Raw genomic sequence first — 23,971 nt, 5'->3', positions numbered from 1 at the left:
GTTCTCCAACAATATATATATATATATATATATATATATATATATATATTAGTTTATAACCCGTGGGAACCACGGTAACAAAATTAATTAAACTTTTATAGTAAAAACTTAAAATTATTAATTACTTATTTTAAATAAATTATTAATTAAGAGATTTTTTTAGTTATATAGAGTTATAATCATTGATTTAAATAAATATATAAAATTACATCACTTTATAATTTGTATTGATTTTATTTTAATTTTTATTCTAATCTTATTAATTTAATGTAATTAGAGTGAGAAATTTAAAATTTGAAATTTGAAATGGAGAATAAATAGGGTGATACGTAGCAAAAAAAGAATAAAATATGCATTAATTAGGTGGCCTAATATGGTGACGCATGTTAAAAGAAGAATAAAACTATTCTTTTATTAGAATAGGGATATATATATATATATATATATATATATATATATATATATATATATATATATATATATATATATATATATATATATGAACGGGTGAGAAATTATAGGAGATAGTAAAGTTGAAATTCCTGTTATGCCCTTCTAACCATTTAAAAGTTACATTTTAATGCCAACAGTTTAAGAATTTTTCATAAATCCCTCTTTCAATAATGACTTTAGATTTAAGTATTTAAATAGTCCAGATTTGTTCTCGCGTTCTCAACCTTTTTAGTGTTCTCATTTGATTCTACTAATATATATATATATATATATATATATATATATATATATATATATATATATATATATGCTTAGGTTATTGTGTTTTTACTAACTATTGTGTGCCAGAATGCACAGATCTGGATCACCGGATGGAATAAAATCAAAGGTCATGATCTGAGGTCTATGATATTACAATATGGTAACATGTACCATATAATCACACAAATTTCAGCATAAGGGCATTTTAGTCAATTAACCTATATTAAAAAAGGAAATTTTTGGATTTTTAGGGATAATTAATTCCTTTATTTTTAAAAATCTGAATATTTTAAATTAGTTCAAATTTAAAAGTCCGATTTTATTCTGTCAGGATGACAGAATGCCAACAATAAACTAGTAAATATATTTTCAATTTTATTCTTGCAGAATACATTTCCAATGCAGTTATATTTGATAATTGACCTGATTTAAGAATAAGATATTATTCATATACAACCAACTTGGGTCTATGCCACCACCACTACCACCACCTCTGACACCGGCCGACCCCACCATTGTCACCTCTGTTACTTATATCACCGCCACCTCTGTCACCACCACCTCTTCTGCCACCAACTGTCATAATCATTTATGATTACTCAATCTCTGAACAGACATATATGTATAATCATTTATGATTAGGCATATACGTATAAACATGTATAATCCTATATGATTATACCTCTCTGCCATATAATTATTTATGATTAGGCATACCCTGTTGCTGCGGGTACACTAGAGCATTAGAGCGGCAAATGAGAAATATGTGGCTGGGGTTGAATCTCAAGATCTCTATTTTTTTTTTAATCCCAAGTGAATCGTCCCCTATATATATATATATATATATATATATATATATATATATATATATATATATATATATATATATATATATATATTAGGTTTAATGTTTTAAAAGGGTTTGGTGGACCCATAATTTTAATTAAAAAATTTTAATAATTTCATGTATAAAGCATGGAAATTTAAACTAACGTGGAATGAAACATACAACTTTAACCAAACGAAGAATAGTTCTAGTTAATTTTTAAAAATAGAGATCAAGGGGGTGTTTGGCTTGTCTTTTTGAGAGGGAAAAGTCATTTTTGGAAAAGTTACAAAAAGTCAGGATTTTCTAACTTTTCCAAAAAGTCAGTTTTCCTTATATCCAAAATCCAAAAATAGCTTTTAAAATGTTTTTACCAAACATCTTTTACCTTTTATAATTTAGAAAAATGACTTTTGTCTCTCAAAAAGACAAGCCAAACACCCCCCAAATGTGTTTTTTGGCACCTTATTGATGGACGATTTGTGTAATTTACTCTAAAATATATAAAAATTACAAAGAAAAATATATTATAATTCAATAATTTACAAATAAAAAACTTTTATGAAGAAATACATGTTAAGGTTTATAATGGACGAAACTTTCTAATATAATAATAATAATAATAGTAATAATAATAACAATAATAAACTTGTTTTAGTAAGTGATTAAAAATATATAATAAAAACAAAAGATATAAATAAATTGTTATTCGAGTTTTTTAGATTATTAGTTTCTTATGTTATCAACAAAAACCAATATAAAACCCAAAATATTACTTCATTTTTGGTGAAAACCAATCCATATAATGTGTCCTAATTGTCAAATTTGATTTATTCAAGTAATGAACCACTCTGCTAACAACGCCAGAGTGGTTCACTGGCATCAAAACATTATTGAATATTTCTTGTTAATAATTGATAAAAAAATGTTATATCATTCTATAAATGATTCTATATCTTTTAATATGGGATAGAAATTTAAATATCATAAAGTTTATTTATTTATATTACTAGATGTGAGACCCATGTATTACATAGGTTAAATAAAAAAAATATCAAAGTGTAAACATTAAGTATTTTTTTAAAATTAAATTTTAAAATAAGGAAGGAAAAAACATATTTATTGCAATTTAATCATATTTATTACATTTAATACTTTACTTATATAAATATATGTATTATGTGACTTTTTAATTTTAAAAATTAGAAAAACCTAGAAATTGACATGTGGATATTATTTATTTCAAAAATACGTTTCTGTTCAAAATTACCAATAAGGAGTAATAATTAAACATTCAATTACATAGTTTATTAAAAAAAATTAAGGGTGAATTTCATATATACCCTTATTAAACGTCTAAATATCATATTTGCCCGACTTAAATTCTAAATATCGTATTTGTCCTTCTTAATGTTTTAAAATATCGGATTTGCCCAAATCTATTTTTTAAACAGTTTTTATTATTTAAGAATCATTTTTTATATATTAGAATCATCAAAAATAAAAAAAATAACCAAATAGACCATAATACCCTTGCCTACTAAATCACAAAAATCCATTACCTGCGACATTTGGAATCACGATCCATATATGTAACCCTGCCTCTTTTTTTTTTCGCGCCTTCTACCAATAATTTGTTGTAGTCGTATACCCATCAGGTAATTTTAAGTTTTGTATGTATACGTATGTACAGCTTAAGAAGGAGTTTAGCAGTGAAGTCGAGTCTGCAATTGCTGCATTTATAGTCTATCCTCTTCCATTGGTCATGCAGATTTCACGCATCTCTTTAAAGTCGCAAATTAAGAAGCTAAAAAATATCGTTCACAGAATCGGTTACTTAGGGTGGTTAGTATCTATTTGTAAATTATTCAACAATAATCCCAAAATATTAACAAGCAATGCAATTATTATAATCTGTATGGTTTCCACTTTCTCCATATTCTAATATATATTGTAGATCATCAGTAGTTCCACAACACCAATGGCCCACAAACCAAAACCTCTCCATATTTGATGTGATTTACCTACAGTTTATTCATGTTTATACCTGATCAGTCTGCGATTTACCTACAGTTTATACCTGATCAGTCTGCGATTTTTGAAGCTATCCGTAGTTCTAATCATGAATTGAATAATCAATCAACAAATACAAAACATACAACTACATGATGATTATACGATTTGCAGCGGAAAAAAAAAGAAAGTGTTACAATATCGATCGTGATTCCAATTGACGCATGTAATGGATTATTCTGATTTAGAATGCAAGGGTATTATTGTCTATCTAGTTATTTATTTATTTTTTGATGATTTTAATATATAAAAAAGGATTCTTAAATAATAAAAACCGTTTAAATAATAGATTTGGGCATATCCGATATTTTAAAATATTAAGAAGGGCAAATACGATATTTAGAGTTTATGCCGGACAAATACGATATTTAGACGTTTAATAAGGGTATATACGAAATTCTCCCAAAAATTAAATACCACATCCATTTGTTGTATATGCTTGTGTCACTATATATATAGAAAAGTGCAATAATTTGCTTGTATTTTTTTGTTCATATGATAAAAAAAATGCAGTTGTCATCGTTGATATGTCAGGTGCATTACTAGAAGCGTATGATGAATTACATAGATGCTGCTTCTTAAGCACTTCCAGAGAAGCAGAAGAGACCAAGGAAAATATAGTCAATTTATAAAGGTCATCATGTTTGACCTCAAATACCAGTCATCCAACAAACAAAACAAACAATAAAGAAAGATACAGCACCCAAAGTTGAAATTCAACATTCAAATTACATTTATACCCTCCAACCAATATCTCTCTATATAAACACCAACAATCTACATTAATCTCCATTAATTCAACATTACTTCTATTTGTTCGTCTTAATTTGGCTTCTTCTCAGGAAATTAAGGATTTGTATACAAAGATTTGATAAAGATCAAGCAAAGAAAATGGCACTAGACAACAGCTATAACTCATGGGCAGACCAGTGGGACCCAGAACCAGAATACTACAATGGTTATCCAGGAAGCAAGAGCAACCATGGAAGTGGCAGCAGCATTAAGAGTAAGGTAGGAGAAGGGTTTGATAAGTCAAAATCAGCAGCAACAACGGGGATGAAGAAGGTTAAAAATGGAACAACACTTGGATTTCATTGGATTAAAGACAAATACCACAAAACCACTCATAAATAATTAGTCATTGATCCATCAAGATTCAAGGCACATATTTTATTTGTTAGAATGGATCATGTTTGTATGATATATATTTGTTTGTTAATTCATTGATGTAACAAGATAGCTTTTTTCCTATTTTGCATTTTTCCAAATTTAATTTAATCGAATAAAAAAAAGGAACATCGACTTACCTTTTTCTTGATACACTAAAAACTTGTTATCATAATCTGAAATGACGAGGGAGACAACCACATTTACTCTGTGCTCTAAGTATCTCTTGGGCAAAATCTTGATTTCCAGTAAGCAAAAGCCCATTCAAGATCCGATTGAAGGTAAATTTTCTAGGAACAAAACCTCTGTCCACCATTTCTATCAACAGTTTCCCTGCCACCATTAAATCATCTGATCTCTTCCTCACAAACATTGCACTGATCAAAATATTGTATGTATCCAAATTGGGCAAACATTCACCACTACCCATTCTCTCAAAAACTTCCAAACTCTTTTCGATTTCACCTTCATCACAATAATACCTAATGATCACATTGAAAATTTGAACATTTGGTTCACATTCATCTTGTTTCATTTTGTCCAGATACTCCATTGCCTTCTCCATCTTTCCAACATGACACAATCCTCTAATGAGTACACTGTAAGTTGTTGAATTAGGTGTATAGCCCTTCTTTAACATCTCTTCAAACACTACAATGGCGTTTTCCACAGTGTCTTTCTTGCAGAGAACTTGAATGAATGCAGTGTAAGTGGCAACAGAGGGAAGAATCCCTGTTTCAAGCATTTCATCAAACACCTGGCGTGCCTTTTGGATCTCACCTGAAACTCCAAAACCGTGAACCATTGTTGTGTAAGTAACAACATCCATCACACATTTTCGACGTTTCATCTCCAAGAAGAACTGCCAAGCTTCTTTAATCTGGCCCGCCTTGAAATACCCATTAAGGATTATGTTATACGTCTTGAGAGTTGGCTCGAGACCACTCTCCACCATCTCCCTCAACACCTCCAATGCTCTAGGCGTTCGCTTAATCAAACAAAAACCATTCGCAATGATGTTGTAACTGATTGTATCTGCTTTGAATCTTCTCTTTAAAACCTTAAACAGGTTATAGGCCATTTCAGCTCGTTTAGACTTGCATAATACATCAAGAAATGTATTGAAGCTATTCAAGTCTTGTTGGCAGCCATGTTCGTGCATCGACAAGAACACTCTTACGGCTTTGTCGGGTTTTCCAGCGGATACGTACCGCTCGGTTATGATCGCGAATGTTTTCGGGTTCGGACCGAGCCTTCGTTTCTGCATACGGGCGACGAGCGTCCAGACGGTCTTGTAGTCGCGTAATCGGGCGGCAATGTCGATGGCGTGGTCAAATGAGGTGGTGGAGTGGGTGTAGATGGGATGGCGTTCGAGGAGCCTGAAGAATTCAAGTGCTTTGGGGCCATGGTTCCAAAGGCGTTTTAGGATTTTGTTTACCAGGTCCGTAGTCCAGCAGATAGAGTTGGTTTCTAGATTTTGGCTTAGGGTTTGTGTGTCTAACTTTAGGATGAGGTTGGAAAGGCCGGCGGCATCATCTTCTTCCAGCGGCGGCGGTGAAGGAGGCGTGGTGGTGGTCAGGTTGTGAAACGACGATTTGAATTTTAAGGAAAATACGACAGAGGAGCGATTTGTCGTGTGAAGCCTGCTAACATTTCCGATCATTGTCTCCGACCGACCACCATCTCAGTCGCCTTATTTCTCTTGGAGTATCTGTACGGTAGCAAAAAAAACACCCTCAGGTATAACGAAATTGCAAAAAATTACCTTAGATGGTATTTGGCTTAGCTTTTGAAAGGCAAAAAATCCTTTTTTGTAAAAGTTGGAAAAGTCACGATTACGATTACGTGACTTTTCAAAATGACGTCATTTCCTCTATCGTAAAAGTTGGAAAAGTCACTACTACCAAACATCTTTTTGACTTTTAAAGAAAAATAAAAGTGAAAAATCGTTTTAAAAGCTATACCAAACACCCTCTTAGTCTGGTGCAAAACTTTGCATGTGGCCAAGGATGCAATATGCAGTTTTCTTTCCACATTCTCGAGTTACGCCTATTTACTCAGTAAAGCCAAGAAAAAAGAGGAAGGAAAAAGTGTTAGAAAAGAAAAGGAAGGGAAAAAAATTATAGGATTGTAACCCATCCAATTTTTGGCTATTGATTTAAAAGGTTATTCATGTTTTTTTAGGTTGTTTAAGTGCTTGAACTATGAAAAAGAGTAACAAAACATCATTTTTTTTAATTCAAAGGGATAAGTTGGTAATATCATTGTCATATGATCAACATAAAAAAAATGTCCACATGGCGTTGATGTGGAGCCTATGTGGACAATTTTATAAAATTAATAATATTATTGTTATTATATTTTGATATTTCAATAATTTATTTAGGTGAAAAACATGCATCCTGTTCTTGAAGAGCTTCCACCATCTTTTCAAAAACGTTGAAGGAAAATCCATATTTCAATCTACCATAACCACCATTAATCTCACAAAGCAAGAACCTAAACAAAAAAATGAGTTTTAAAAACAAACAGGAAAATGATATATCAAAAACACCATCAAATGATATGATTTCAAGAACAAAAACCTAGAACATTAACCCAAAAAACTTGGAAGAAAAACCCAACTTCAAGAACAAAAAATGTGCCACCGATACCTTAAAGGAATCAATTCAATGTGTTTTTTAAGGCACAATAGCAGATCTAAAATTGGTTTCTTCTTGAAAAGGCTAGCAGCGAATGTGTATGACAATCGTGGAGGTGATTAGAAGAAGACAAAGGGGAAATCGGGTTTGGTGTTATTTTGCTTTTGATCTGGGTTTGCGTTTGATGTTCCCCAACACTATCGATCTGGAATTGTAATAGTTAGGATTTTTCTAGAATAAAACACCCTTCATCGAAGCTCCTACTCCAAAAAAACCCCTCCATCCAAGCTCCCGTTCCAAAACTTATTCGACGTACTAATGACTTTATCTGGTTTAAAGATTTGATTTGGGTTTTTGAAGATAAAAAAGATAAAGGAATGCTTTGAGGATTAAAAAAATCACAACATCTAGATTGAAGTGGACGAAACAAATGGTTTGTAGTGAAAAAGTAAATAAACTAAAGAATCATTAGGAGCAAACGAATGATTTGAAGCTTATATATAGGCCTTTTGCATTTGATCTAGATTCTTTAAGGTTCATAAAAACTATTAATAATAAAGTTTTAATAAAACAATATTAAATAATGTATTTTTGTTTTGTAAAATATAAAAAATCAATAAGAACCACATATGAAGCCTTAAGCCACATCATCATAGGTTTACCGGTTAAACCGGGATAATATGAACTCATTCTTTTTTTTAATAGGTAAATGATAAGTTTAAGCACTTAAACTACAATATATATATATATATATATATATATATATATATATATATATATATATATATATATATAAAAGGGACCTTTTAAACTAAAAGCCAAAAGTTGATTGAGTTATAATGACATTAACCCAAAAATTATATGTCGGTTATTTCTAGTTTGAAATGAAGATTAGGAAAAAAAGGCCCTTAAGCCTATTTTCTTTCCAAAAAAAATTAATTTGGGAGGAAAATTAGTATTGAATATCACTTCTTTTTTCTTATCATAAACTCTTTTAGAAAAATAATCTGAGAATAAGATAATTTTTTTTATTTCCGGTTGTCTTCATTTTTTTCCCTTCTCTTCTTAAGTTGGACTTGGAAACAAGATGTTAATTTAAGAAATGGAATGTAACATAAGGAAAGTAAATCGTACAGGTAACATGTTTTTGAGTTTTTTTTAAGAGATGAAAGGGAATGAAATATAAAAGGAATGAAACAAAATAGATACATATTTCATCCGCCCACTTTTGTACGGTTAAGAGGGAAAATTAATTTAGGTTCGTTTACCTCGTGCAAATTTGATGACACGCGGACAAGCTTTAGTGAAATTACAGGATCAAATAATTATCATAAAAAACTCTGATCTCAGTTTCCAGTTTCTAAGAGTTTGCAAGTTACTAATTCATCCTACAAAATTTTAATAAGAATTATTTTTTCTTGAATTATACAAATATCTCTAGTGTTATTATAGCTTTCAAACCACAAAATGTTTTTATTATAATACAATAAGTGAAATACATAAGCAAATACGATCGTAATGTTCAAATATTATTATAAATTATGTATCAACTTAAAACACCATGTTTGTTTTTATACCAAAATAGTCGTGCACAAAAAGCAAATGGGATTTTTTAAAACAAAATAAGCTTTCTTGAAGATATTAAAGGGTTCGTTGCTTATCTATTCAATACAAAAGAATCCCACGAAATCGATTTATCATCAATTTTGTGCACTTATATTTCAGTTTTTAACAAACTTTTAGGTTATGATTGGCATAGTAACTGAAAAGTTAGCTGACAGAAAAACGATTGGTAAAAAATAACCGATAAGTATGATAAGCTACTGAAGATATAAAATAGCATAAAAGTACATTAAGAATAATATGTTTTTTATAATAAACTAAGGGTATACTCGGAAAAAAAAAAGCTCCTAAAAAAACTATTGTCAAAAATAACATAAATAAATAAATAAAAGAAGCTAGATGTGTTGTGCCAAACACAACCTTAACAATTTATGCAACGAGCATCCAAGCAACCAATTAATTAAAATAATACAAAATTTGGGGAGAGATTAATACATAAGATAGTTATATAAATCGATAATAAAGATATACATAAATCAATGAGAAAAGCATAATTCCAGTGCATGTTTAGGGATACGTAAAGAGACAATCAATAGACTTTCTCATTTCCTCGTACCTTCTTCTCTGGGTTTGGGAGTGGCAAGGAAAGACCCCAAGTCAACGAATCATTCCACAGTCACAAAAAGTTATAGGAAGAAATACGGAAAACACCTTCAAATTCTCATATTTGCCCCTTCATAACAACATATCAACAATATCACAGTGATGAATATGAGGCACTTAGGTTAGGGGTATAACAGTCCTTGCCAAACGACCAAATTACCCCACCACAGCTCTCATATACTAATATACTATAAACTGGTCCCACTAGCCAGGCCACCAACAAGAACCTGTGCCAAATGACAAAAATACCCATCACCAAACTTCTCAACAGGAGTACCTGTGGCTGTTAATGTTTATATCATATTCCCACTCGCTTACTAAAGTCAAGATCTGGTTAAATTACATAGATGCCCATATGCCCTTTAATGACACTTTTTAAAGACTTCTAATAGACCAAGTCTTCTCTTTTGCAAACACAAACACACACACACACACAGAAAGAAGACGATGAGAGAAAGTATAGGGGAGAAATCAGGGATCAGCGAATCAGTGATCATAAAAGCTTCTTCTTTATCAATCAAATCACACAAATCCAACGGCTATATCAAGGAATCCGGTCCCGATGAAACCATTTTCGCCTTCACCGGATCATGGTCCGTTCAAGATTTTTACAGCCGGGACCCGTTTGGCGAAACCAAGATCGATCTTTCACACTTTCCATCACTAAAAAGCATCGGAAACAACGAACTCGCCAAAATCAATCAAGGATTCTTCCAAAGATTCCAATCCCTCTTTCAAACACCATCTTTCAAGTCTGAGGTAATCCTCTTCATTTCTCTCTTTCAGTTTAACAAGGGCATCTACGTCTTTTACACAAAGATGTACCTTGTCCCACCTTAGTTACCGCTCAGTCTCAATCCCAGTACAACCTGTTCTGTTCTGTTTTCTGTCTCTTATACAAAATCATTATTTTTGTGCAGGTAGAGAGAGCGGTGAAGAAAGAGAAACCCATAATCTTCACCGGACATTCTTCCGGCGGTCCCGTGGCCATACTGGCGGCGGTTTGGTACCTTGAGAAATACACGCGATCCAACGGTCGGCCGCCCTGTAAATGTTTAACTTTCGGGTCACCTCTCGTAGGTGACCGAATATTCACACACGCCTTAAATCGAGAAAATTGGGCGCGTTTCTTCCTCTATTTTGTCGGGAGGTACGACATTGTTCCTAGGATAACACTCGCCCCGTTCTCCTCCCTCAAAAACGAATTCGGTCACATTCTCGATTTCTTCAATCCCAAATCCAGAAACTTCCGGAAGCATTCAATTCCGGGGTCACAAGAAGCTTTGACTTTTTACAAAACGGTTTTAAAGAATTCATCGTCTGTTGCGAGTCATGCTGCTTGTAATCTCATGGGAAGTACAAACTCATTACTTGAAGTGATCTCGAGTTTTGTTGAGCTTAGTCCTTACAGACCTTCCGGAACGTATGTTTTTTGTAGCGGGAATGGGAAATTGATTTGTGTTTCGAATCCGAATGCAGTTCTTCAGATTCTGTTTTATTGTTGCCAGCCTGGCAGTGAAGCGGAAGTTATGGATGCAGTAAGTAGAAGCTTAAACATGGATTATAATGATGAATTGGAAGAGAGCTTATTAGGGATGCAAGATGTTGTGTACCTTGATGATGATATGGAGATTCCAATGTCTTCCAATGATAATGGTTCTGGTGACACTGACACGGCTACCATAAACGCAGCTTTAAAGGACCTTGGTCTGGTGAGTATTGGTGAAGGATAATGCTTTATAAAGATGTAATTTTTAGGGTTGAAGTATGATGCTATAATACACAAATGAATGCAAGTACATTGATATTTCTTACATTTCGCCCTAATTTTACGACTTACGAGTTATAATCTTTATCTTCAGAGCACAAGGGCAAGGCTATGTCTTCAAGCAGCACAAGCGTTTGAAAAGCAAAAGCTACAAAACCAAAATACAATTGATTCCAAGAAACCCCAGATCAGGAAAACACTCAAGATAATAGCTGACTACCAAAAAACGAGTGAAGACCGAAAGATTGGTTATTATGATGCTTTCAAGATTCAAAAGGGTAATGATGACTTCAATGCAAATGTAACAAGGCTAGAACTAGCAGGTATATGGGATGAGATTGTGGAGATGTTGAAACGTTATGAACTCCCGGATGGATTTGAGAGTGAGGAAGAGTGGATCAAGTTAGGAACCGAGTTCAGGAGACTGGTGGAGCCATTAGACATAGCTAATTACTATAGGCACTCAAAGGATGAAGACACCGGGACTTATTTGAGAGATGGGGGTAGACCAAAGCGTTATAAGTACACTCAAAGATGGTGGGAGCATGAAAAGAAGTTGAATGAAGGGTCGAGCTCAGAGACCATTTTTTGGGCAAAAGTAGAGGAGATGAAAAGGAAACCATTTGAAGAGATAAAGGACCAAATTGTTGCTATGGAGAAACAAGTCAAAGAATGGGTTCAGAAAGAAGAACTGAACAAGGATGTGTTCCTGGAAAAATCTACTTTTGTTAAATGGTGGAAAACGCTCCCTGAGAAGCATAGATCGGAATCTTGCCTGAAATTTCACTTCCAGAATTCCACATAGTGAAAACAAACATGTTTTATAAAGAAAGAGGACCACTTCCATCTACAATAAGCAAGTAATAGTTATCTTGTGTACCCTACCCCTATCCCTACCCTGTAATGGTGTCTATGTCATTTGTCATGTATCTCTTTCGTTCCAATAAATACATTCATCCACATTGTAATATTATGTATTTATTCATACATAATACATACATAAATAACATGGAAAGCTTCAAGATTCCTTATTATACTGCTAATGATCATTGAATAAGGTTTAAAGATGCCCTCTATAAATTTCAATCAAAACGTTTGTATTCAATATCCATACCAACTAGTCCTCTATAGAATCATATTGCTATAAAAATGGTTCGACCGATAAGAGAACTGCATAACTATTAACAGCAGTTTCTAACAGTAAAGAGACAAGAAAGATGTGAAAAAAGAGGTCATCATACATACTTTTCTAACGCCTAGGGATCATGCTGTAAGAACGGCCCATTTTTGAAGATAGATTACCCGGGCCATGGTGGTCATACTGTTTCCTGCATCCTGGACAACGGCCATCATCTTCAAGAATTCTCTTGTGGCAGAAAAGACAGAGCCTGTAGCCACATGGACAAGGAAGAAAACTTGTGTCTGTCAAGTCCAGATCTTCACAGCATATAGGACACGTTGATGGTGAACAAACATTCTTGAAACATGGAAAGCTGTTTTGTTTTAGTAAGTTTGGCAGACTCTGAGGTCGAAAAACATCATCTGCTCTCCAAGCTCGAGCACAGCAATCATCTTGACTTGCCTCCATGGTTGCTGTCACAGAATCTGGCTCAGGGGATTCAAGATTATTATTTTTAATTTCATCAGCTGCTAAAGCATCGGCAATGGCTTCCCAATCATCCAAGCACTCATCTTCTTCATTCATGTTTTCTGAACAACAACCTCCACTGCTACTACTGCTGCTGCTGCTATTGCTGGTAAAATGAGAAGGTGATCTGTTACTCCCGAAAACACTGCTCATCGGACTGTTAAATGGTGACTCGGAATCACTGCAAAGATTCATCAAACCCTCATTCTCTTCACCACTGGGATTAATATCATTCCGTTCAGCAGGCATTTTCACACCACTAACACCGCTGGTTTCTTCCTTGCATCCTTTGTTCTTCACTGTAAAACAATTCAGCGAACTGGTTGTTAAAGAATACGTGTAACCTAAATTATGAAAACCAAATAATTCCAATCTATGCAAATGTTATATACTTAAACACAAATAGGAAGAGAGTTGAATCACCTTGGGAAAGCCACTGTTCACGACGAACATCAAGTTTGCTCTGCTTCAATTTGGCTGTTCTGTTCACCTTCAAACCCAAACAAAAATTCACAATTACTCAAACGAATATACAAAAAACACTTTTCAAGACTATCCTCCAATATCCATAAAATATAATCAACGAAAACGACAAGATCCACATAAATTTACCCTCTTTTTCTTGCCAAATTCCTTGGCGTTTGATGCCGCAATCGGGATCGAATCGTAACCCATCGCTGAAAATTATGTCAAAGAAAACCTAAAGATATACAAATCTATACTATCCAAAGCGTATGCAAAATATCTCCGAAATCAAGATATGTATAAAAAGAGTTTTAGATATTTATGAACAAGTAAATTGCGTTTTTACGTGGATAAATAACGGAAACTGCTTTGCCTCGTTCGCCCCTCTTTCACTGTTCACGGAAACATCTGGAGCTGAATAAATAATAATACTATAATTGCCGTTTTTACAGTTATGCCCTTCTCATTGTTACTAATTTTCTGGACTTGCCATCAACGTGAAAGAAAACTATTGGTTGTCACATAAAAGCTAGACGTTGTCGTTTCGATAAGTTAAAGGATGCCTTTAATCCAAAATATCCGCCGGCCTAATTTGTGTAACTAAATGCATACAATTAGGTTACATTGTTGTACGTGGTTGGTTCATGTTGTCTTTTTCATTAATTTATTTTTATAAATTATTTAAAAGCTTTTAGAATGATTATTAACTTATTTGTACTAAGAATTAAACTGACATTTCTATTATTGTACAATAGTATTATATGACCAATATAATGTCAATGATCTTCTAATTATAGCCCATCATCGTAAGTACAATAAAATATTCTTTCGAAAATGGTCTCCGAAAATAAATCAATTACTTTATATTTTTTTAATAATTATATTAATTAATATTGATATTTGTTCTTTAATATATTTATATTATTAATAGTTCTTAAAATTATCGTATAAATAAAAATGTAGTTTTATTTATATTTTGATTAAAGTTTGAATATTATTTTTAAAAGGATATCCAAATCAACTTGCTGTCTATCTATATATTTTAAAGTTGACTCATGTATCACACTAAAATTACCAATGAATGCCCGGAGCCTCATTTTGCCACACTGTGTTTTTATCATAAAAAAAAGTATGGTTTGTTGTCATATCTAAGGAGTGGTGTCATATTTTAGTTTTTTTTAATGAAGAAAAACTTTATTTCTAAAAAAGATATATTTCATTAATTAAAAATAAAAGTACCATTACATTGTGTAAAAAAAAAAAAAAAACTCCCACATCAAACAATTAAAAACTAGAAATTAAAAACGATTCACGTAACGTTTTTTGACGTCCTCCTTCATCGCCAAAAGAACTTGAAGCTCATCCTCGGTCAATTTCGATGTGTCCATCGCTAGCACTCTCATGTCGTTGTCCCTTTGTTTCTAAGTCTCTCTATTCGAAGCAAGTTGGAAAAAAATTATCCATTCTATCTCTTTATGCCTTGCACATTGTCGTCCATTTCTTTCAAGGCATCCGACTCCGAATTTTTGCCCTTGTCTTTGCTTTTTGTTTTGTCCCTTCCCATCGGTTTGGGGGGGGGGACACTTGAATGGGCTCATCATCGTTTGAGGTCAAAACCAACACGAGCATCGGATGTACTGTGATCGGATTCGGAAGTTCTTGACCGTTTTAAGCCACTATCGATGTGTCCGTCGCTTGTTTTTTATTTTGCTTTTTTTGTTGCTTTTGACTATACTCCAAAATTCAAAAAAATTGAAAGGCTTATTTTGCTCTTTTTGGTAAATGTTAAAAGTTTTCTCCATAATCACATCGTCACTTTCGCTGCTTTTCCATTGTTGTTTCATGTTGTTATACAAATCGTTAAACAACATGATTTCTTTGTTTATCTTTTCCCGTTTCAAGTAGACTTGATCTTTATAACGATATGGTGGTGGGTTCATTCCTTTGTGGAACATAGTTCTAACACTCATCTAAATACGGTCATGTTTTTGGTCCGCTCCCGTTATTGGATCTTCTGAAACGTCAATCCATGATTGTATCAATGCTAACACTTCTTGAGGTTCCCATATTTTAGCATCCGTCTTCTCTTTTCTTTTATTTTGTGGTCGAGCAGGTTGAGTTTCTTGAACAAATTCGGGTTCGGATTCGGAAATGGGTGTTTGTGGTTGTGATTGTGTTTGTGGAACAAATTCAGGTTGAGTAACAAAATCAAAAAGATCAAAATTTGGGTCAAGTTGTACTTGTGTTTATGGAAGTGGTTCTATAGGTCGTTGTGGTTGTGAGATATGTTGTGGATAATAGGGAAGCATATTGTCGTAGTGGTAAAAAGGAGGCGAATAAATCGGTTGATCGTATGAAAGTCTTGGGATTGTGGTGTTTCTAGTGGGTGTTTTTTGGTTGGTAGGCTTTTTGGAGGATGACATTTTCAAAGGTTTTGGATACAAAATAGGGTAAAATATGAAGTGTTTGTGAGTTAGTTTGGTTTAAAATGTTATATATTTATAGAGTTGGTAACATTAAATAAAAAATAAATAAATAATAATAATTTTGAATTTTATTATCGTTCTAAACGGTCGAAAAACAGTCGGGCAATCAACAAACGCGTACTGCCGAAGTGCGGCCCTAGCCGCACCCTAACCGCAGTCAAGGGCCGGTGTTTCGGCTCACGTGGCATCGGAAGTGCGGTAGAGGCCGCAGTCACTCCCAACGGTCTAATTAAAACTACGAACATGCAACTAACTCTCCAAGATCTTTTCAATTTAAAGATAACTAGATAATTCCTTATTTTATTTGATAATTATAGTAGTTAATTTTTTTTATAAAGAATAACTATTTTGATTCATGATAGATTCTTATCAAATACTCTAAATTAGTTATTGCTATAAATTTCAATTCGTAATAACTAGATTAAACACACATTTGCATACGACAAATTGATTTTTTATCTTCTCGTGTTTGCCACATAATTATTCATGATAGATTCTTATCAAATACTTTAAATTAGTTATTGCTATAAATTTCAATTCGTAATAACTAGATTAAACACACATTTGCATACTACAAATTGATTTTTTATCTTCTCGTGTTCGCCACATAAAATACATAGAGTTACATCAACCTTTTTATCAACTAAACTGGCCTTAGTTGTTAACCGGTGAAGATTAACCCTTCGGACTTAAACCTATAGGAGTAAGTATTATGGAACTAGATTGTTCCAATGTGTCCTTCCATCTCCAACCTAAAAACATCAATCATTTATCTAGTCGACTAGATCAAATAAGCTCCAAAATCATCTAACTCTCAAACCCACTCATTGTCTTCATCCACATCGCCAATGCCAACCCCAAGCACCATGATCAAACCGATGACTCACCACACAACCTCCATCAACTGAAAGTGGGAAAAAAATATAGGAAACATGTTCTGAAAAGAACAAATATCAATTCAAACATCCTCTCAAAACATAGTAGAATTGAGAATTCTCATTGCCAACCTTCTAACAAAAAAACACCTCAAAATCAACATTTTATATTAAAGATACTTAAAAGAATCAACAATGTTGGTCCTAACCCCTTTGAATTTAAGTCTATTTTGAACCCTCCCCAAGGCCTCCTATATGTTTGTGAATCACGAAGACAGTAGAAAGACCATATAATAGTCGGATTACTTAACAATCTATGCTTAATCCTCCCTCTTGTTTAGGCGCTAAAATTTTCTTCCACTTATTCTAAAATCTCAAGTATTGATTTTTTAAGTATTACAACTTTGATGATTTTTTTTAATGTTTTTGAAATTGTTTTCACTAGTTGCATTTGGTTCAAAAGCTTTCCCACTTCGATTTCAGTTTCGAAAACATGAAAATCTGGCAACAACTTGGTTCATAGTTCTAACTAGCATCAATGTAACATCTTAATACAACTAAGGTACCTCCTAAAAAATTTCTTTTAAGTAATATCTAAAATCATTATGACATGTATACTTATGAAATAACATGACTAACATCGCTTACGGGGACATTTAAAACCTCTCGGTCAAATGCACATGTTCTGTCCTATTTTGTCTTGTCCTGAATACCTTCCAAATGTACCAAACATGTTCCAACTTCATAATAAGATATAAAGATTAAACAGGCTGCAACAAACAATGCCATGTAAACCATCCACCATTCAAAACTAAACATTAAAGCTACATTTACAGTTAACAACAGTCTAAGTCAAAATTCCCTAAAACGAACAAAAGACTCAACAACACAACAATGGCTGCAACTTAATAAACATTAACCAACTTAAGTTATCGACCTCAAAGGATCTAAATTCTGTCTTTAAATGATACCCTTCCAACCAGAGTTGAATCGCCAATAACTGTTAAATCTTGTATCTATATACGTATTTGCTTCTTCCTCTCACTCAGAGATTCATTGTCACCATTTTATATAAGCTGCATAAAAAAAAAAAAAGAACCAGAAAGAGGTCATCATGTTTACATAATGGACCTTTGCAAATTTTGCCACATTTTGGGACTAGACAAGCTTTGTAGGCTATTTTTGATGATGAAAATGAGGAGGGCATTTACGTCTTTTGCACAGACAACAGATTCTCTGTTCCACCTTGTCCCAGTAGGACCAAAAATTGCAATTTATGTCTCGTTGACAGCAGTATGGGTCCTATGCAGGCTAAACCTGGTACAATTTGTTCTGTCGTATCATGTCATGTCTTGTTCGGTGTAACAAATGGGGTCTACAGTTTGCAAGAACAAGTGATTTTGGACAAATTTTGAAAATGTATAGATTCATTTTTCCCTCCGAAATCCTTTTTTTACATTTTGCAAGAAATATGATTTATCGCTCTGCATAAAAAGTCGACCACTTTATAAATTGGTGGTAATTTAGAAAATATTGATAATGGTTAATCTAAATGCTTGTATATGTAGATATAACACCAACCTGTTTAGCAACCTTTTCTAGGTATGTCTCCTCTTTAGTTGACTCTTCTATTGAGATGACTTTCTCATTCTCTCCTTGAGTTGACTCTTGTATTGACTTGACTTTCTCAGTCTCCTCTTGAGTTGACTTTTCTGTTGCGATGACTTTCTCAGTCTCCAAAAGGGCATTTCCGTCCTCTTTTTTCTTCTTCTTCATGTTGTCACCTAAGTGACTTCCATTGGTGCTGAATGTGCCACGTTTCCTCTTCCTTTGGAACGTGTACTTGATAACTCTACCACTTATTGTATGAATAGGAACCCCAACCCCGCCAGTCTCAACAGCCTTCAACTCCGGGGCATCAACCGGAGCTTCTGAGGTTGGGGGCAATTCAGTCTTTTCACATTCCATAGGTAGAAGTTCCTCTCTTAATCTTCTATGAACGTCGCTTACTCTTACCAAATCCAAAACGGTATTAATACTTTCACCAGAACCTTCCCATAAACACTTAGCTGACTTTGCCATGGTTGAATACGAACTCTCAGTCACATGATCAATCTCATCAACTTGATCCAACGGTTGAGATCTCTTTTTCCCATCTGGACTCGCTCTTTTCCTGTCCTTTTTTCTTTCATCCCCAAGGGAGGGCTCTTTATGTAATTTCTCACTTTCTTCATCCATTTCAGTAATCAAATCAGGCTTAAGGACATTTGTTTGTTCATATAGGGTCCCTTCACATGCATGAATTCTATGAGAACAACCGCTTCTGTATAACTTCCTTGCTTTGCTTCTTGAGATTATAGCCGGTAAATTTTGGTCATTAACATAAGACTTCCAAAAAGGAATTAAAGAATTATACAAGGTCTGGCCTGTGTTACTCTCATCTTTATCAGAATTCCAAACATCAGAAGTTGGAATGGAATCAGGGTTAACTGCATTTTTTGGTTTGGTCCTCTCTAATTCAGCATGCATGAAACTTAACTCTTCTCTGAGGTCTTTCACTATGTCCTCAGCTTCTTGGACTTGTGCTTCTAGTTCTTCAATTTTCTTCTGTTGGATTTGGGATACCATTTCCGCTTCATTAATCTGAAAATTTGTCAGATTAGTTTGTATATTGTGATAATAACTCGATGAAAGTGTATAATAAGAGCACATAGTTCTTCAACGTACAATAAAAAAATAAAAACATTTTTTCAGGTTAACGAGTTATAAAAAAGGTTAAAATACTGAAAAGCACAACATACTTGGTGTTTTTTTGTTGTACTTTTCCCTCTTATCAAAACCTAGTAACCTGGAAAAGTGGGTTTTTATTTACATAATCAAAAAAAGTATAATAGTTTAATCACTATAGAAAATGATTAAGTGGCTAAACCGACAAAATGGTGAAAGTACAAAAAAAATTCTATAGTCTGCCTTTATGATAACAATGGAACTTTTTCCAATTCTAGTTTGAGTTGTTAATGTTTATGTAACCATTCCACAAGTGTATAGGTAAAGCAAAAGGAGTATTTCTTATAGAATGTTTACATTCAAGTTAAGGATCAATGATATTTAATTGTTTATAGTTTCCATCTTCATCGTTCTTGATATCTCCTACATACCACATTTGGTCTGTTTTACCTAATCTTTACAGATATATAGCACATTTGAGGAAAGTGAAGTTGCATTTGTTTCTAAATCGCACATGTGATATCAAATGATAAACGACATATTAGTGAAACGTTTAAGGGAAGATAACTTAGTAGATTCCCTAATGTATATTGTAACAACATCAAAGATAGCATTCACATAGATGATTTTAAATAACCATATGTTATCTTTGATACCCACTTATGTTGTTTAAGATTTCTCGTAAGATACCAAAATAGTGAAGCTATTGTTGACCACAAACAACCCTACTTGCATCCAACAAAACACGATCCCTTCACGCCAATCAACAAGTAAATTTAGATCATTCGTTACATAATTAGAAAAAACCCAGAAAGAATGAAAACCCTCTAATTAAATTGCATTGAAGTGACGAATGCTTGAGCAACAATGGAAACAAAAATAGCTCAAAGACTTCATAGCACAAAGCTGCAACAACCAGAGCTCAGAGCAACATATTCTAAATAACAACACCCGAATCAATTAAGAAGGCATATCTCCATGATAATGATGACTAGGAATATAAATCACAGCCCTAAACTTTCTGAGAGACCCAATTTAGCTAAACCCTTAGTATGCAAATGTCGACTCAAGCTCCATACAGGACTAATATTTCTAAAAAGAAACAAAAGTATGCAAGAAAATCTAGATGCAGAAACATCAAAATCAAAAGTTTATCAAATCAAATAACCTAAAGATTACAAACCCTAATAAAAGGAAATCTCCGCTTATCGCATACGGGGAAAAAGGCAGAATTTTAAATTTTGGTCAGTATACCTTCAAATCCATATTCTGTTTCAAGGCAACGAGTGTGAAGTATAAGTAATTAAAAAAAATATCACTTCCACTATCCAGCACTTCATATTAAGGGTACATTTAATGCTATCTCTCATTCGTATAATTTATCTTTTGATAGATTAGTAGATATACACACTTTCTATAAATTGTTATTAATGGTTAGAATGTGATTGCTATTAAGTATATCTCATGCCAATACAGTTGCTACCTTGCCACCTATCAAATATTCGAAGTTTAATGCTCATGTAGTATGTTGTTACTTTCTTTGGCATGTAAAACTAATACCGTTGGTTCCAGTTTTGGTGTAAAAGTATGCATGTCTCATCATGTTATACACATATACATCCTTAAAGTGCATATGTGTAGTAATGGCTTAACTATTTCTAGTCATTTAGAAAACAATTGAACTTTTGACAATTATAGTGTGAGTTAATGTTGCAAAAAAAGTTATTCTTCCAGCAATCCCTACACTGGCTCACAACGCCCTGTCCCTTGAGCATCATGTAAGATATTAATCAGATTAACAGCTGCCCACTAGGTGACTGACATCTGAGCCCAGTGCCCACAAGGCCACAAAGAGCCCATATATAACCAATCCTGCAAGCATACCACCCTGGAACCAGCTTTGCTATGCCCAAGGGAATAATTTTATTTGTAAGTGTCTGTGTGAACGTATTCAGAAGTTGTTCAAGCTTAAGGCCAAACCAAAAGGAGTATTTTTTTTCTATTGAAAAAGTTACGTTCAAGGTAAGAATCAAGTGAATTTGATAGTTTCCCTTTTAATCATTCATGGTATCTCCCTACATACCATATGTGTTTCCAGCTAAGGAAGACACCCCACTTGCATTATCAAATGATAAACAACAAAATAGTGAGAAACATTTTGAAGAAAGACAACTTAGTAGATGCCCTATGCAGCTATGCTGCATCATAACGCGTCAAATAAAGCATTCACACAGTATGATTTTAAATAAACATACATAATCTTTAATACGCAAAATAATGAAACTATTGTTGATCTCAAACAACCCTAGTTGAAATCAACCAAACATAATCCCTCCAAGTCAATTGACGAGTAAATTCAGATCATTTGTTGCATAAATAGAAAACCCCAAAAAAGAATGCAAAGTGTTAACCGAACTGCATTGAAGTGGCAAATGCTTGAGCAACAACAGAAACAAAAATAGCTTAAAGACTTCATACCACAAAGTTGCAACAACAAGAACCAAGAGTAACACACATTCCTAATAACAACATTTGAATCAATCAACATGGTGTCTCTTTTTGATGATGATGAGCTAAGAAACAAAAAGACAACCCTAAAATTGCAGACGGGTTCAAATGACTAAACCCTTAGTACGCAGAAATCAACTCAAAGTTCAAAACATAGCTGAAATTTTTTAAAAAGCAACACAAATATGCACGAAAACCTAGATGAGAATTCATCAAGATCACAATTTTATCGGATCAACTAACCTAAAAACAAGAAACCACAAAAAAGGAAAACCCAACTCATAGCATATGCGGAAAGGCAGAATTTTAGATTTTTATCGTTATACCTTCGAATCCATCATCTGTTTAAGTCGCGTAAGCATCTGAAGAGCGTTTTCCTTGGATTCTTTGAGCTCGAATTCTAACCGATAAGCTTTCCGTTCCGATATCATAATCCTCCCCGCTGCCTCTTTCACTGTATTAAGTATCATATCCGCATACGCCTTCTTCAATTCCGTCAACTTCTACAACAATCAGACACCAAAACAAAAAACATCAGAATGTAATTAAAGACGATCAACCCCGATTCCTCTTCTAAACACAAAATCAACAACTCAATTCAAAGGGAAAACCCGTAAAAAAAATCAGGCGAGTTTTTTAGTGGTGATTGTGGCTTCCGCCATCATCCTGGCGGTGTAAAAGATAACGACAATGCGTATCGGAAGTTTACCTCATCGGCGTCCATCGTTAGAAACTTAGAACAATCGAAGAGAAAATTTTGGGGTTTTTAGACCCTAGGGAGTTTGTTTTGTCTCTTTGTAAGCAGCTGTCTGTTATGAACTTCAATTTCAGTTGCCCTTGTGACGGTTTTACCCCTTGTCTTTTAAGAATTACCGGTTCTACCACTATTTGAAACCGTTACATTCTATTTCTGGGCGCCGCAAACATGGTTTTTAATGACGTGGCAGAAAATTGAGGTTTGCCACGGTGGAAAACCGACACGTGGTTAAATCGCCTGTGTAGAAAGTATCCCAAAAAGATTATAAAACGATAAATATGAAATATTGAAATGTAATATTTTCTGAATCCCAAATAAAATAACGATACATTTTATTTTGATTTGACTTTTCAGTTTATATCATTATTAATTAGTATTTATTATAGAATCCTTACAAGATTTCATTATATTCCATAAATTCTTGTAATTAAAAGATATTTTAGATACAGTTATTACAACCTTGATTATATTATTTTATTTTAGATTTAGATATAATGGCAAAAATAGTGATGTTAGGTGGACGGTTTTAATAACATTAAAACTTCTAACTTAGCTAAATTAGTGTTGTGCTTATTTAAGGTTGAGAGTCAGATCGAGTCTTGAACCTACTTCAAAGTAGGAGAAAATAACTACTTTCTTTCATATGTAAACCTAAACGCTTTGCTCTCATGCCCCCACCTACGAATGGGTGTACGGAGGTCCGTCGGCAGAAAAGACGATTGTTCGTGATAACAGTAAATATTTAACAAATCTCTTCATTGTTGGCTTCCAAATGGAACTAGTAAGTCGGAACTTTGGAGGACGTTTGACAAGTACGGTAGAGTTATCGATGTGTATCTGGGGAGAAGGAAAGGCTACAGAGGAGAGTACTATGCATTCGTTAGATTCACAGGTGTAACAGATGCGAAATAATTGGAGGAGAAGCTTCAAGAGCTAACATGCATGAACGTGACCCTCAATATTAAACTATTCAAACACCAAAGGAAAACCATAAAGGCCCTGAATACCTTTGTATCACAAAAACATCATAATCAGGTTGTACACTCAACCATCCCCACGTCTATTATGAGAGATAATAGAACCTATGCC

The 23,971-nt window shown here is 33.6% G+C and overlaps 4 protein-coding genes across 6 annotated transcripts; 1 reads left to right on the top strand and 3 right to left on the bottom strand.

The window, feature by feature from the left end:
- Positions 1–4,217: 4,217 nt before the first annotated feature.
- On the bottom strand, positions 4,218–6,539 carry OTP43 (Pentatricopeptide repeat (PPR) superfamily protein). The gene has a single exon (XM_079075090.1). The coding sequence runs from the start codon at positions 6,441–6,443 to the stop codon at positions 4,950–4,952; it is 1,494 nt and encodes a 497-aa protein (XP_078931216.1). The 5' UTR covers positions 6,444–6,539; the 3' UTR covers positions 4,218–4,949.
- Positions 6,540–10,025: 3,486 nt separating this feature from the next.
- LOC145147305 (protein EDS1L-like) lies at positions 10,026–12,440 on the top strand. Its single transcript, XM_079075066.1, has 3 exons — positions 10,026–10,407; positions 10,569–11,360; positions 11,511–12,440. The coding sequence occupies exons 1-3, from the start codon at positions 10,096–10,098 to the stop codon at positions 12,219–12,221; spliced, it is 1,815 nt and encodes a 604-aa protein (XP_078931192.1). The 5' UTR covers positions 10,026–10,095; the 3' UTR covers positions 12,222–12,440.
- Positions 11,808–13,908, bottom strand: LOC145147465 (uncharacterized). The gene is made up of 4 exons (XM_079075078.1): positions 13,876–13,908; positions 13,677–13,741; positions 13,488–13,554; positions 11,808–13,363 (listed from the first exon to the last, which is right to left on the bottom strand). The coding sequence occupies exons 2-4, from the start codon at positions 13,737–13,739 to the stop codon at positions 12,666–12,668; spliced, it is 828 nt and encodes a 275-aa protein (XP_078931204.1). The 5' UTR covers positions 13,740–13,741; positions 13,876–13,908; the 3' UTR covers positions 11,808–12,665.
- Positions 13,909–17,613: 3,705 nt separating this feature from the next.
- LOC145146937 (uncharacterized) lies at positions 17,614–22,933 on the bottom strand. 3 transcript variants are annotated; one of them, XM_079075042.1, is made up of 4 exons: positions 22,835–22,933; positions 22,452–22,628; positions 18,472–19,533; positions 17,614–17,966 (listed from the first exon to the last, which is right to left on the bottom strand). In XM_079075042.1, the coding sequence occupies exons 1-4, from the start codon at positions 22,847–22,849 to the stop codon at positions 17,958–17,960; spliced, it is 1,263 nt and encodes a 420-aa protein (XP_078931168.1). In that variant the 5' UTR covers positions 22,850–22,933; the 3' UTR covers positions 17,614–17,957. The 3 variants fall into 3 exon arrangements, with proteins under 3 accessions (XP_078931168.1, XP_078931185.1, XP_078931177.1); XM_079075059.1 differs by having other exon boundaries at positions 18,484–19,533; XM_079075051.1 differs by having other exon boundaries at positions 22,452–22,625; positions 22,835–22,930.
- Positions 22,934–23,971: the final 1,038 nt, after the last annotated feature.

This window comes from Lactuca virosa, chromosome 1 (assembly GCF_052849685.1).
Source record: "Lactuca virosa cultivar CGN04683 chromosome 1, Lactuca_virosa_CGN04683_v6, whole genome shotgun sequence".
NCBI classification, from domain to species: domain Eukaryota; kingdom Viridiplantae; phylum Streptophyta; class Magnoliopsida; order Asterales; family Asteraceae; genus Lactuca; species Lactuca virosa.
The sequence above is the reverse complement of the archived record's forward strand: the minus strand, read 5'-3'. Positions and strand labels throughout refer to the sequence as shown.